General features: G+C 41.5%; 1 protein-coding gene across 1 annotated transcript; it reads left to right on the forward strand.

Annotated features, from left to right (window-relative positions):
• Positions 1-7,178: 7,178 nt before the first annotated feature.
• nips2 (NipSnap homolog 2) lies at positions 7,179-14,658 on the forward strand. The gene is made up of 10 exons (NM_001140797.1): positions 7,179-7,283; positions 9,340-9,479; positions 9,697-9,742; positions 10,814-10,908; positions 12,265-12,335; positions 12,628-12,768; positions 13,075-13,106; positions 14,070-14,164; positions 14,346-14,429; positions 14,541-14,658. The coding sequence occupies exons 1-10, from the start codon at positions 7,192-7,194 to the stop codon at positions 14,603-14,605; spliced, it is 861 nt and encodes a 286-aa protein (NP_001134269.1). The 5' UTR covers positions 7,179-7,191; the 3' UTR covers positions 14,606-14,658.
• Positions 14,659-15,257: the final 599 nt, after the last annotated feature.

The raw sequence follows: 15,257 nt of genomic DNA on the forward strand, positions 1-15,257 counted from the left end.
GCAAGGTCACATATTTCTGTCTGGGTAGTGTCTTCAAATACAGAACCAGGCAACCGCAGTGACATTGTAAATTATTGATCCGACAGACATTTACTGTTTGCGAATGTTTGACAACTAAATGAACAACCACAAGTGATTAAAAGAACGCCTAAACGTAGGTCCCAGGAAAATGTTAGTAATATGTTAGCCAAGCGGCCCAATCTTCTGTTTACGTCCAGACATTTAAATATTTTACCTCAACTGAGGCAGCTCTGGACAAAAAGTCTGCCTTTGATGCATTCACTTATAATGCATATCTCTGGATTAAAAACTAATCCCTCTAAAGAGTCATGCTGAATTCCAGGGGGGGGTAAGCATTCTTCTAAATCAGAGAACACTAAATCTTCTCCTTCTTCTTCCTGGTCCCTCCTTTTTTCTGTCTTTCTTCATATGATGAATTAATCTGGTTCATCCGTCCATACTTTTCCACCACCCATGCCATGCCCACTCCAATCTTTCCCCCTTTACTTACCCTTATCTACACTAATTGGAACAAGGCTTTTCAACCATCACCTCCAGAAAAGGATGTACTATGGAAGCAGCTGATACCAAACAAACAAAAATATGGTTTCCCAGAAAAAATGCAGCATGTCTGACTGAATATACCTCATCTCAGTGTAAGGTTCTCTCTGCATCTCCTCACAGAGGAAAGGAAACTCAACTGGAATGTGTATCTACTGCCAGGCCTGGGCTTTTTGTTCTGTTATAATCCAATAATGCAGTGGAATGGCCAGCTTTGGACTTAGTTTTGTGTGCTGCTGAATGCTGATGCCTAACCAAGATATAAGTCTATGTAATTTGTGAAAGCAATTTTGAATAAGGGAGAAAGTGGGTTGACTTTCATTAACGCTTTTATAAAGATCATCTTCCAAACCAGTATTATTGGCTATATTGCTGTCAGGGGCACTGTCAGATCAATTTTCCATAATGTTCTGTCACAGTTTTTCAAATGCAGACCCGAATTGGAGATAAGGGCTGCTTTGAACAATTACAGTACTTATTTATTCTGTTTACATTAAGATGAAGCAGTGTTTGGCTGTTCAGAGAGCATAATGGCTTTCAGCGTTTCAGTTTAAGCCCATAAGCTTGAGATGCTAACATTGGGATTCTCTATAGGGATAGGCCTAACGTACATATAGCAATAGGGTCTGGGAACATTTTAATTCACCTCCCTAGTCTAAATTTTGCAATGGACTCCTGTGGTGATATCCATATGAAGTATTACAACAAGACCCCATCAACAAGAGAACATGGATTTAGGTCAGTTTATTTCAAGGCACATCCAGAAAGATGATGGCAGCAGTTTACAGAAACCAGTATTTTTTTTATGTACAGTACTGATTATTGTAATTCATCACATATGTCTATACATCATGAGATTAATACAAAAAAAACTGTCCTAAAACAAAACAATGGCATATTGATAAAATTGCTGCAGAATTATTTATTTTTTTAATTAGCATAGGCCTACATGTAACATAAAACTAAAGAAGGAGTGAACTACTTTCACTCACACATTTTGAAAAATAACAAATGCCCTATAAATGCATCATGCACTATCATCAAATCAATTTGGCCAGTGTCTCAGCACCTTCTCCTTTTGATTTGTGCAGTGTACAGTCATTACTCCATTATATACAAGTCAACATTTGAACACAAGACATGCGACAAAGGGGAAAAACTGTTACCTATCCAGGAAGTGAAGGCCAATATCCCTGATCTTACTCACAAGACACTCCAAAAACCAGAATAACAGACATGCATTCTAGAATCCAGATCAAATCTCTGAGAGAGAAAGAAAACCATAAGCAGAAATGCTTCTAACACCCTCTACAGCTCCATTTTAAAGCTGTTTCGTGTTTTGGGAAGGTAAAATACTCAGAATTTGTTTTTTAAATGTGTGCTGAATGTTTACATGACCATGACACCATCTCACTTTCCGTTTTCTGTAAACAGTCTTAACAATCCATTACTCATTTCGTCTTGGCATTGTAAAGCTGAATCATGCTGATAGAGTTTTCCATCATTTGCGGCGTACAGTCATTCGATTTGAAAACACAACCATCAGCTAAGATTTACTGCCAGTACCAAGGCTAGAGTGAACTTGAAAGCCCATCACTGCAGTTCCTCAAAGTAACCACAACGTAGGAGAAGAACCCATCTTCTGATTCAGTTTCCTAATAGAGTTCACAGGGTCTGTTCTGCATTTCTCCCACAGCCGCCCAAAACAATAGATATTTAAAAAGGTGATATTAGATCATTACTATCCACCATAAAATGAATGGAAGAAGAAATACAACAAACTGAAATATTTTGTATTTTTGTTTTATTTTTTTGTGTTATTTTTATTGCATTGAGAGCGTGTCACTCTGGATACTGAAAACATATTCCACTCGGAGAAAGAGGTAGCCTAGGCCTAGCTGTTCCCAGGCTTGTTGAGAGACCATGATTGAGGCCGTTGGTACTTTGTGCCAAGAATTACAACCGCCAGAATGCCTGGACTTGAACACCTCCCATTCCTTCAGTTAATTCCACACACCAACTGACCATAAAAAGGTGGAGACTCGTTCGAATAACCAAAATAAATAATTATTATATATATTTTTTTAATGCTCAGGAGTCAAAACTGTTCACTACACAGTTGAAGAAGTGAAGGCATGTTTCCTAAAAACAAACTTAGTATCCCTAGGCAGACAGGTTGCCTCCAGCACACACGTCTGCACAGGTAAAAGTGTTGGTAGGGCTAGGCGGAAATGGACGCACAGAAAATACATCCAAAGCCTTATCCAGTGGTGGATTAAGCTATAGGTGTCATGCCCTGACCATAGAGAGCCATTGGTTATCTATGGTATAGTAGGTCTGGGCGTGACTGGGGGTGTTCTATGTTGTTTATTTCTATATTTCCCCACTGTGTTTTGTGGGATCATGTTTTTGTGTTGGTGCCTATTTGCACTTCACTGTCTTCACATTTTTTTGATCATTTATTGTTTCCTGGTTTTTGTGTTAGTCTTTTGTGTTAGGGTTTGTTATCCCTGCGTGGATTTAATGGCTGATTATTTTTCAGAGTAAAGTACATTATTTTACTCAGTTCTGTGTCCTGTGGCTGACTCCGTCCTCACCTCTGCACAACTGACACTTGACAATAGGCGACATCAATCTACAATCTACACACAATACCCCACAATAACAAAAAATATTTGCAAATGTATTACAAATAAAAAACTGAAATATCACATTTACATAAGTATTCAGACCCTTTACTCAGTGCTTTGTTGAAGCACTTTTGGCAGCGATTACAGCCTCGAGTCTTCTTGGGTATGACGCTACAAGCCTGGCACACCTGTATTTGCAGAGTTTTTCCCATTCTTCTCTGCAGATCCCCTCAAGCGCTGTAAGGTTGGATGGGGAGCGCTGCTGCACAGCTATTTTCAGGTCTCTCCAGAGATGTTAGATCGGGTTCAATTCTGGGCTCTGGCTGGGCCACTCAAGGACATTCAGAGACTTGTCCCAAGGCTACTCCTGCGTTATCTTGGCTGTGTGCTTAAGGTCGTTGTCCTGTTGGAAGTTGAACCTTCGCCCGAAACTGAGGTCCTGAGCACTCTGGAGCAGGTTTTCATCAAGGATCTCTCTGTACTTCGCTCTGTTCATCTTTCCCTCGATCCTGACTAGTCTCCAAGTCCCTGCCTCTGAAAAACATTCTCACAGCATGATGCTGTGACCACCGTGCTTCACCGTAGGGATGGTGCCAAGTTTCCTCCAGACAAAACGCTTGGCATTCAGGCCAAAGAGTTCAATCTTGGTTTCATCATACCAGAGAATCTTATTTCTCATGGTCTGAGAGTCTTTAGGTGCCTTTTGGCAAAGTCCAAGTGGGCTGTCATGTGCCTTTTACTGAGGAGTGGATTCTGTCTGGCCACTTTACCATAATGGCCTGATTGGTGGAGTGTTGCAGAGGTGATTGTCCTTCTGGAAGTTTCTCCCTTCGCCACAGAGGAACTCTGGAGCTCAATCAGAGTGACCATCGGGATCTTGGTCACCGCCCTTCTCCCCCGATTGCTCAGTTTGGCCGGGCAACCAGCTCTAGGAAGAGTGTTGATGGTTCCAAACTTCTTCCATTTAAGAATGATAGAGGTCAGTATGTTCTTGGGGACCTTCAATGCTGCAGAAATATTTTGCTCTGACATCCACTGTCAACTGTGGGACCTTATAAAGACAGGTGTGTTCCTTTCCAAATCATGTCCAATCAATTGAATTTACTACAGATGGACTCCAGTCAAGTTGCAGAAATATCTCAAGGATGATCAATGGAAACAGGATGCACTTGAGCTCAATTTTGAGTCTCATAGCAAATTGTCTGAATACTGTTTTTGCAAACATTTCTAAAAACCTATTTTGGCTTTGTCATTATGGGGTATTGTGTCTAGATTCAAATCAAATCAAATCAAAGTGTATTTGTCACGTGCGCCGACTACAACAGTGAATAATACATAATACATAATACAGTGAAATGCTTACTTACAGGCTCTAACCAACAGTGCAAAAAAGGTATTAGGTGAACAATAGGTAAGTAAAGAAATAAAAACAACAGTAAAAAGACAGTGAAAAATAATAGTAGCGAGGCTATATACAGGCACCGGTTAGTCGGGGTAATTGAGGTAGTATGTACATATAGATATGGTTAAAGTGACTATGCATATATGATGAACAGAGAGTAGCAGTAGCGTAAAAGAGGGGTTTGGCGGGTGGTGGATGGCGGGACACAATGCAGATAGCCCGGTTAGCCAATGTGCTGGGGCACAGGTTGCTCGGGCCAATTGAGGCAGTATATACATGAATGTATAGTTAAAGTGACTATACATATATGATAAACAGAGAGTAGTAGCAGTGTAAAAGAGGGGTTGGGGGGGGGGGGGGGTCACACAATGCAAATAGTCCGGGTAGCCATTTGATTACCTGTTCAGGAGTCATCGCTTGGGGGTAAAAACTGTTGAGAAACCTTTTTGTCCTAGACTTGGCACTCCCGTACCGCTTGCCATGCAGTAGCAGAGAGAACAGTCTATAACTGGTGTGGCTGGGTTCTTTGACAATTCTTAGGGCCTTCCTCTGACACCGCCTGGTGTAGAGGTCCTGGATGGCAGGCAGCTAAGCCCCAGTGATGTACTGGGCCATAAGCACTACCCTCTGTAGTGCCTTGCGGTCAGAGGCCGAGCAATTGCCGTACCAGGCGGTGATGCAACCAGTCAGGATGCTCTCGATGTTGCAGCTGTAGAACCTTTTGAGGATCTGAGGACCCATGACAAATCTTTTTAGTTTCCCGAGGGTGAATAGGCTTTGTCGTGCCCTCTTCACGACTGTCTTGGTGTATTTGGACCATGATAGTTTGTTGGTGATGTGGACACCAAGGAACTTGAAGCTCTCAACCTGCTCCACTATTGATGAGGAAAAGGCTGTAACATAACATAATGTGGAAAAAGTAAAGGGGTCTGAATACTTTCCGAAGGCACTGTACACATTACATGTCCAGAAGTATGTGGACACCACTACGGGTGTGGCTATTTCAGCCACACCCGTTGCTGACAGGTGTATAAAATAGAGCACACAGTCATGCAATCTCCATAGACAAACATTTGCAGTAGAATGACCCTTACTGAAGAGCTCAGTGATCCTATGACGTGGCACTGTCATGGAGTGGCACTGTCATAGAATGCCACCTTTCCAACAAGTCAGTTCATCAAATTTCTGCCCTGCTAGAGCTGCCCTGGTCAACTGTAAGTGCTCTCATTGTTAAGTGGAAACGTCTAGGATCAACAATGGCTCAGCCGCCAAGTGGTAGCCCACACAATCTCACAGAACGGGACAGTGCATAGCGCGTAAAAATCGTCTGTCCTCGGTTGCAGCACTCACTACCGAGTTTTAAACTACCTCTGCAGCACAAGAACTGTTCGTCGGGAGGTTCATGAAATGGGTTTCCATGGTCGAGCAGCCGCACACAAGCCTGAGATCCCTATGCGCAATGCCAAGCGTCGGCTGGAATGGTGTGAAGTTTGCCGCCATTGGACTCTGGATATTAATGCCCGTGATTTTGGAATTAGATGTTTGATGAGCAGGCAATTTGGTCATGTAATGTGTATATACAGAACCAGTCAAAGGTTTGGACACGCCTACTCATTCAAGGGTTTTTCTTTATTTTTTGCTATTTTCTACATTGTAGAATAATAGTGAAGACATTAAAACTATGAAATTACACATATGGAATCGTGTAGTAACTAAAAAAGTATTTGAGATTCTTCAAAGTTAGCCACCCTTTGCCTTGATGACAGCTTTGCACACTCTTGGCATTCTCTCAACCAGCTTCATGAGGTAGTCACCTGGAATGCATTTCAATTAACAGGTGTGCCTTGCTAAAAGTACATTTGTGGAATTTCTTTCCTTCTTAATGCGTTTGAGCCAATAAGTTGTGTTGTGACAAGGTAGGGGTGGTTTACAGAAGGTAGCCCTATTTGGTAAAGACCAAGTCCATATTATGGCAAGAACAGCTCAAATAAGCAAAGAGAAACGACAGTCCATCATTACTTTAATACATGAAGGTCAGTCAAGCGTCGGCTGGAAGAGTACATAAAAAAAGAGTATATCATTCCAGTCACCTGATGTTGGCTGTCCTGGAGGCAGGAGAATTTAGAACAGGCACGTAATCTAAGATTTTAGAATGCATGAATAAAGTCTTCCATTTATCCCCAATCATAGAAAATACAGTAGATCTATTCAGTCAAGCAAAGAAAAAGAAGTGAAGTCTACAAAGAAGAGGAACACACACACACCAGTCTCCTTTTCAAGTTTGAATGTAAAAACTGTAACATAGTACCGAGGACACCTCCCCTGGTCACACCATTCATTTGTTGGTGTTTTACTACCACCTGGTGGCTTCATTGTAGACAAAGTAATAATAGTGTTTTTGCATAAGACGGAGGTGTATTCATTACGGAAACCGTTTATTGTTTAAGAACCAAAAACGGAAGCAAACATAACAAAACGAGAGCTTCTATTGAACAAATTCAGCTAGGTCCCGCCCCGTTTGTTCCGTTTGCTTCCGTTTAAGAAACGTTTTGCAACCGATTCTGCGGAATGAACACGCTCCAGCGTGATCAATGGAAGATGGCGACGCGAGTCCTTCAGAGATTTGGCAATGGCCTGAATCAGGCAAAAAACACGGCCCAGTCAACAGGACAGACCGTCGTTTTATCCAGGTGTGACTATTATTACTTTGCACGTTTAGGATTTAAAGCGTTTGGGTTCTGACTTTTGTTCCATTGTCGATTTTGGAGAATAGAGGCTCCCACTGACTCATCTATGCTGCAAGTGTGCAGGAGTGAACCTGAACATATGACTGCTAGCAAGCTAGCATAAATAGCTAGCCAGTCAACTATTGGCCTGTAGTCTATTTGATAAGCTACATATTAGTGCACCTTCTAATTTGAGCTATTCTAAAATGGTTGCATTCTTGAAGTTAATGCACGGCATACCCAGTTACTAGTGAACGTGTCTGTCTAATAGTGAATAATTATTACACTTGCTCAAGGTCATTATTATAAAGGTAGGGCTACTGTTGTGGATATACACAACATGACCAAAAGTATGTGGACACCTGCTCATCGAAGATCTCATTCCAAAGTCATGGGCATTAATATGGAGTTGGTCCCCCCTTTGCAGCTATAACAGCCTCCACTCATCTGGGAAGGCTTTCCACTAGATGTTGGAACATTGTTGCTGGGACTTGCTTTCATTCAGCCACAAGAGCATTAGTGAGGTCGAGCACTGATTTTGGCCATTTAGGCCTGGCTCGCAGTCGGCGTTCCAATTCATCCCATAGGGGTTCGATGGGGTTGATATCAGGGCTCTGTGCAGGCCAGTCAAGGTCTTCCACACCGATCTTGACAAACAGTTTCTGTATGGACCTCGCTTTGTGCACAGGTGCATTGTCATGCTGAAACAGGAAAGGACCTTCCTCAAACTGTTGCCACAAAGTTGGAAGCACAGAATCGTGTAGAATGTCAGTGTATGCTGTAGCATTAAGATTTTGCTTCACTGGAACAAAGGGGCTTAGCCCGAACCATGAAAAACAGCTCCAGACCATTATTCCTCCTCCACCAAACTTTACAGTTGGCTCTATGCATTGGGGCAGATAGCGTTCTCCTGGCATCTGCCAAACTCAGATTTGTCCGTTGGACTGCCAGATGGTGAAGCGTGATTCATCACTCCAGAGAACGCGTTTCCACTGCTCCAGAGTCCAGTGGCGGCAAAAACTTTACACGCTTGGCATTGTGCATGGGGATCTTAGGCTTATGTGTGGCTGCTCGGCCATGGAAGCCCATTTCATGAAGCTCCCGACGAACAGTTCTTGTGCTGAAGTTGCTTCCAGAGGAAATTTGCAACTGAGCGCAGACAATTTTTACATGCTACACGCTTCAGCACTCAGCAGTCCCGTTCTGTGAGCTTGTGTGGCGGCGTTGCTCCTAGAAGTTTCCACTTAACAATAACAGCACTTACAGTTGACCGGGGCAGGTCTAGCAGAACAGAAATTTGACTAACTGACTTGTTGGAAAGGTGGCATCGTATGATGGTGCCAGGTTGAAAGTCACCGAGCTCTTCAGTAAGGCCATTCTACTGCCAATGTTTGTGTATGGAGATTATGGCTGTGTGCTAGATTTTATACACCTGTCAGCAACTGGTGTGGCTGAAATAGCCGAATCCACAAATTTGAAGGGGTATCCACATTTGTGTGTGTATATATAGTGTAGCTTACTATATTTTGCTTGACATTAATTTACTATGTTACTACATCAGCATTTCTTTACCTATGTGTAGTCAATGATACATCGTTTTTATTTGAATCATTTTTTGTTCATAAGCACCATGATTGCGCGTGTGTACTGTATGTGCAGCAGTGGTAGTCTGTGGCAAGCTGTAACTGTCAATGCTTGTTGTTTACTTTGGAAACAGCCAGAGACATGCAAGAAATGGTCCTGCATGTAGGAAACTAGTGTGCATTTTCCCAAACATTGTGTGTAGGCAGCTTGGGCATCAACATCATACAGTGCATGTGTTACTGTTATTATTCTTAGATAGACCTTGCTGTCATAATTCACCTGTAGAGAAATGTGGGATACATGCATGTGCAGATCTGACTTCCAACTCACTACTCAGCAGTGAAATCCTTTGCTGCAGGAATAGATGAGTCACTTACTTCATAAGATGTCTCCGTTCACATGTGTATTAACACTACCATCTATTTTTTTTCTCCAGGGGGTTGTCAGCGTCAAACCATAGGAATCGTGAAGACAGCTGGTTCAAGTCGCTATTTGTGCGTAAAGTTGATCCCAGAAAGGATGCCCACTCCCACTTGCTTACCAAGAATGAGGAAAGCAACCTCTACAAAATCCAGTGTAAGTTGTGCTTTACTGTAACTTGTTCACTTTAATTCCAAATGGCTTTTTATATTTCAGAGTTTTGAGTGCAGTGTAATAAGCATAGTGTAGTAATGTGTAGTTACAATACTTGTTTCACTGTACTTACAGACCTTGACTGTAATGTAAAGTGTGACCAATTTAACCCCTTCCAACACAGAGGGCACTATGTCTAATAGAGCTTGTTCTGTTACAGTCCATAACGTGAAACCAGAGTGCCTGGATGCCTACAACCAGCTTTGGTAAGTAGAATGGACCTTGTTTCAGTCTAGGCCTTTATACCTGAAGCCGCTCAAGTAATAGCCATAGTGAGGGTAGTACTGTCCCAAATGGTTGTTTAATTTGGTTGTTGAGTATGTGTGATATATAAGGTAAACAGTAGTATTAGCTGGGATATTATGACTGCACAGCTGGTGTCACCAGTGGGTTGTGCACCATTACAGAAAAAACACATGCTTTCATGTGTGGAAAATCACATGACGTGAAAATGTGTCTTTGGAACACATGTTCTCACATGTTGCCACGTTATCAAATTAACGTCACATAAGATCACGTGAAATTCATGTGATTTTTCCGTAAGGGCAGAGTTTAGCCAAAATGTCTTCTATTCCTGTGATGCAATTGACACACTGACATGGCAACAGTGTGTAGAATAATTTATCTATGCTCATACTTAAGATGACCCAGTCATAATAACCTTTTACTTATCATATAATCTGCACAACTGGTTTAGACACAGAAGACACAGCCAAAATGCCTATTTTAAACATTTGGGATGGGGATTGTTATAGAACATTTATATTTAGCTGGGAAGTGTATGTTGAAGTCCTAAGAGAAACCTGACAAGAAAGCTACAGTGGTGTCTGTGCTAACATCAAATGATTGCATCCAGGCATCAATAATAAGTTAATCTGTTATAGTCATAATAAGTCACATTTTTAGTATTATATATCAAACAATTATTATAAGGGGAAAGGGCGTACCTAGTCAGTTGCACAACTAAAGGCATTCAACCAAAATGTGTCTTTGGCATTTAACCCAACCCCTCTGAATCAGAGGTGCGGGCTTTGGCATTTAACCCAACCCCTCTGAATCAGAGGTGCGGGGGGCTGCCTTAATCGACTTACACATCATCAGCACCCGGGGGGGCAGTGGTTGTTGGGGGTTAACTGCCTTGGTCAAAAGCTGAACGGCAGATTTTCCCAGCTTGCTGGCTCAGGGATTCGAACCACCGACCTTTCGGTTACTGGCCCAACGCTCTTAACCGCTAGGCTCCCTGGTAGAATGTGTTTGTTATTGTTTTCCCTTGACAGTGAGGAGACCCTGCCATCTATCCATAATGATAAGTACTATCCCTGTGAGCTGGTGGGTACCTGGAACACCTGGTATGGAGAGCAAGACCAGGCCGGTAAGAATGCTGGCAGCAGAGTACACACTCCTCCACTTTCTATTCTAGTTGAACTGCACATTCTCTGGAATTGGCACACCTGTAGGGATATGCAACCTTAGTTCAGGAGAAATGGCCTTCATTGAACCAGTCTCGCACATTTTCGAAGTGATATGATGACTCAATTAAGTTGGCGTTACACCCACCTGGCAATAATAACAAAGCCTGCGAACATTAGTGCTGAGCGATTAACCGAAATGTTGGTTATTTTTTGTTTCTTAAACAACTAATCACAGGAGGTTGGTGGCACCTTAATTGGGGAGAACAGGCTCGTGTTATTGACTGGAGCAGAGTATGTGGAATGGTAACAAATACATCAAACACATGATGTACAGGTGTTTAATGCCATTCCATTTGCTCCTTTGCAGCCATTATTATGAGCAATTATCCCCTCAGCAGCCTCCTGTGCAACTAATTGACGAATGTTAGTTCAATTCTTTGAATACCATTTCATTAGCTTTTTTTCTGTGAGCTCAATGCGCACATCGCACAGGTTCTCTAGAGTTAATTCAGACCCAGCCTGAACTGTGCTATGTAGTAGGGAGTTGTAGTTTCCAACAGGCCAATATTCTACATAGTTTAGTGCCAAAAACATGGTTATTAACTAAAATGACCATAATCCATTGTGCATATACTTGGCCGGTCTGTTTCTTTTACGCCTGCTACAGAAGAGAGAATAATGCGCAATCGCGAGGTGATATAGAGAGCAGCTGTTACCTCAAAATACATGATATAAGTGATTAATAGTTGGTATTCAGCAGTCATAAAAGGATGCCTTATTTACTTTGAAGAACTACAAAATAATGATTTTGTCAGAAAGCATAGGCAGCAGCTCTATAGAGATGAGATGTTGACTTGGAATTAAATAAAGTAATCAAATAAAACAAATGTAATATACACAACAACTGAAGTAATGGGCAGTCACTACCTGCTTATCACTTAATGGTTATTAAGTAATAAGAAGTAATGGGCAGTCACAACCATCATGGGACTATTAATTGTTTTATTCTGTGTTGTTACAGCAATCAACCTAAATAATCGAAAACTGCGATTATAGTTTTTATAGTCGAACTGAAACCAAAGCGACCTCAAAAAGCACTAATTACTCAGCACCTGCAGACATCTACCTTTCTAGGACCAGTGTTGCTTAACCCCAGCCTACCCATGTCATGTCTACACATGTTGTCCATAGTTACCTGGCTGTTGGTTTTTCGTTACTGAAATAATGCCCTTACACTTATCAGAAGGATTATGTATATGTCTCTGAATATGCTTATTATTGCTTTGCAAAATAATTGCTGTTGTGTGTTTTTCCAGTCCATATGTGGCGGTATAGAGGAGGATACCCAGCTCTGACTGAGGTCATGAGCAAACTTAGGCAGAACAAGGTAACAAACTGTTCCATGACTGTCAATTCCTCGCCAGCAGCATCTAGAAGCCTTCACTTTGAATATAGCTTCATATGCTAGTATTGTCTGAGGTTGCCTGTCACATTAACTCATATACTGGGTGGCCAACCTTCCTTCTGAAGAGCTACTGGGTGTGCTGGCTTTTGCTCCAGCCCTACTATAACCCCTGGCTTATAATCTACAGCTAATGAACCCCTCTCTAGATAGACAGTGCGGTATCATATGTGCTTCTTGATGTGAGGTTGACACCCAGATTGACGTTCATCCACAGGAGTTCATGAAGTACCGGGAGGAGAGAGGGAAGATGCTGTTGTCTCGTAGGAACCAACTGCTCCTGGAGTTCAGCTTCTGGAATGAGCCCATCCCCAGGAAGGGACCCAACATCTACGAGCTCAGGTCCTACCAGCTCAGAGTGAGTACTGAATGACTGAACCTTATTAACCATAGCACTACTAGGGGTTTAGTTTAGGAGGGTGCTACATTGCTGAACAAATATGAATCACCATCAGATAATGCAAAAGGTGGGCAATTGTTGACATAAACATTGGAGAGTTTTTGCATGCTCTATGGAAACATTATGCTCATAAATGTAGGCCTATATTGCAATCCATGTGAAAGGGACATTATGATTAATTTTGAATCTTGGAGGAAATTGTGTCACACACTTTGATATTCCTGTAAAATACAAAACCTTTTTTCTCATGTTTCCTTTTTCCAGCCTGGCACCATGATTGAGTGGGGTAATTACTGGTAAGGCAATCTGATGACATTTGAATTACTCATCTTTACTTCATGCATATAGTTTATTTTTCGGTTAACACTTTCTTCCCCACTTTCTCCTTAATAAAAGCTATTCCAGAGAGACACTATTTTGATACTCTGTTAGATCCCAGAGTGCACAGGATTTAAAGGGAGATTATACTATTGTCCTTGCTATTTTCAGATTGAATTTAGTTGTTTACTTTCAACAGGAGCCTATGAGCCTGGATGACTCCATTCTCAGGTTTATGTTGCAAACGTTTGTTTATGACAAATATTCAATATTTCAATGTTAATTAATTGTTCTGAATTCTTCAAACTTGTCTGCCAAAATAAGTTTAATTTGTGATTGTGCGTACTCTCTTATTTGATTCAGTAATTGATCAGAATTATTCATTCTAATTGGGGAAAATGTCTTCTTTTTTTTCTTTTTAAGTCATGCCACATTGTTAAAACAACATGAATTAAGTCAGTATGATTTGGCTAATCAAAATTACTGTACATGATGTAGATTCGATGGCTAATGGGACTGGTTCAGAGCCAATAATGAAACATCTCCAACCCCACGCCATACAATTAGCAGTCTCAATGCATGAGTACGTCCAATCCAACTGTCTGTATAGCCAACCGGTTCTGCCAAACTGGAATGATAGTTTAAGCAAGTTCAATCAAACCGTATGAGTAGTCAAATGAGTGTCCAAACAGTCAACATTGGTTGAGACACCACATGCACAGTAGTCCATTATAATTGTATATGGCTGCTGTGCTCGCCTCTGACAGGTCAACATGACAAATAAGAATATGTTCTTAATTGAATACCTGTATAAAGTAAGGTTAAATAGATATACAAATTATAATCTGCATGGGGTGGCATTGAGTAAATGTGAGGATGAAGCATTGGTTGTGGGGGAGTGTTGTGACTGATGCTGTGATTGGCCTTGTTGTTTTCCCAAGGGCCAGAGCTATTGGCTACCGCCAGCACAATAGTGAGGCTGTCGGAGGGTTCTTCTCCCAGATCGGAAACCTCTACATGGTGCACCACCTCTGGGGTGAGGCCAGGCAGACCAGCTGTATCGCTCCTCTCTCCTTTCCTCTCGTTCATTCACACAGATCTAACATTCTTGTAGCCTCTCGTACTAGGCTTTAAGGCTATCTTATATACAAAGCTGTTATTCTTTTTCTAAAAGAAGACTTAACAATTTTATAATAGTGTTTCATTGTTGATTTCAGCTTACAAAGACCTTGAGGCCAGAGAAGCCACAAGGAATGCAGCTTGGCAACATGAGGGTTGGGATGAGGTTGTGTATTATACAGGTCAGCAAAATCAGTTATGAAGTGTACTTTCACATAGTGTGCACACTTTTTAAATGAAAAAACAATATGAATTACTTTGAACTCTCATCTGATCATGTATCTCTGTTTCAGTTCCTCTCATTCAGCACATGGACTCCAGAATCATGATCCCAATGAAGGCTTCCCCGCTGCAGTAACCTGAGAGAACACAGAAGGCCGAACGCCAAACCTCACCTGTTTTAAATGTAACAAAAAGTAAAAAAATCTCACTGCCTTGGTCTCAACCTCTAGTTAATGTTGCCAACCAACCCCCTCTGATTTGGTTTGCCTTTACTTTACCCATTTCTGACTTTGCACCAGCAAGCAATATTTGGTACTCAAAAACATCACTGAGACACAGGAGGTTAAAGTATCATCGTACCCCATCTTGAAACTGTTGGCTAAAATACTCTTGATAATTGGAAGAACTGTAAGGCACTGGCACGAGAGCTCAACACTGGTTTTTTGTCCTTGGGAGACAGGATGGGGAAAATCAGCATATTGAAACCTCCTGATAGTGGTTGGGTGGAGAACTGATGTCTAACATACTGGGTCATATTAACACTGGTCACTTGGCCACAGCTGATCTAGTATATATTTTTTTAGAACCAACCAAAGTGCTGCTTTGGAAAGAAGGCTAGCCTAGCAGTGTGTTCTGTTTTTGCAGTGAATAAGAAATGGGCAACTGGGGCACGACTTGACAAAAAAAAATCACTATAGATGCACAATGTGTAATTTAGCGGTTATTTCGTTTATTTAATGTAAATATATGAATCACATTGTTGCATTGTAAAATTACGCTTTTGGATG

The sequence above is a fragment of the Salmo salar genome, chromosome 09, assembly GCF_965601325.2.
Source record: "Salmo salar chromosome 09, fSalSal1, whole genome shotgun sequence".
Classification (NCBI taxonomy): Eukaryota; Metazoa; Chordata; class Actinopteri; order Salmoniformes; family Salmonidae; genus Salmo; species Salmo salar.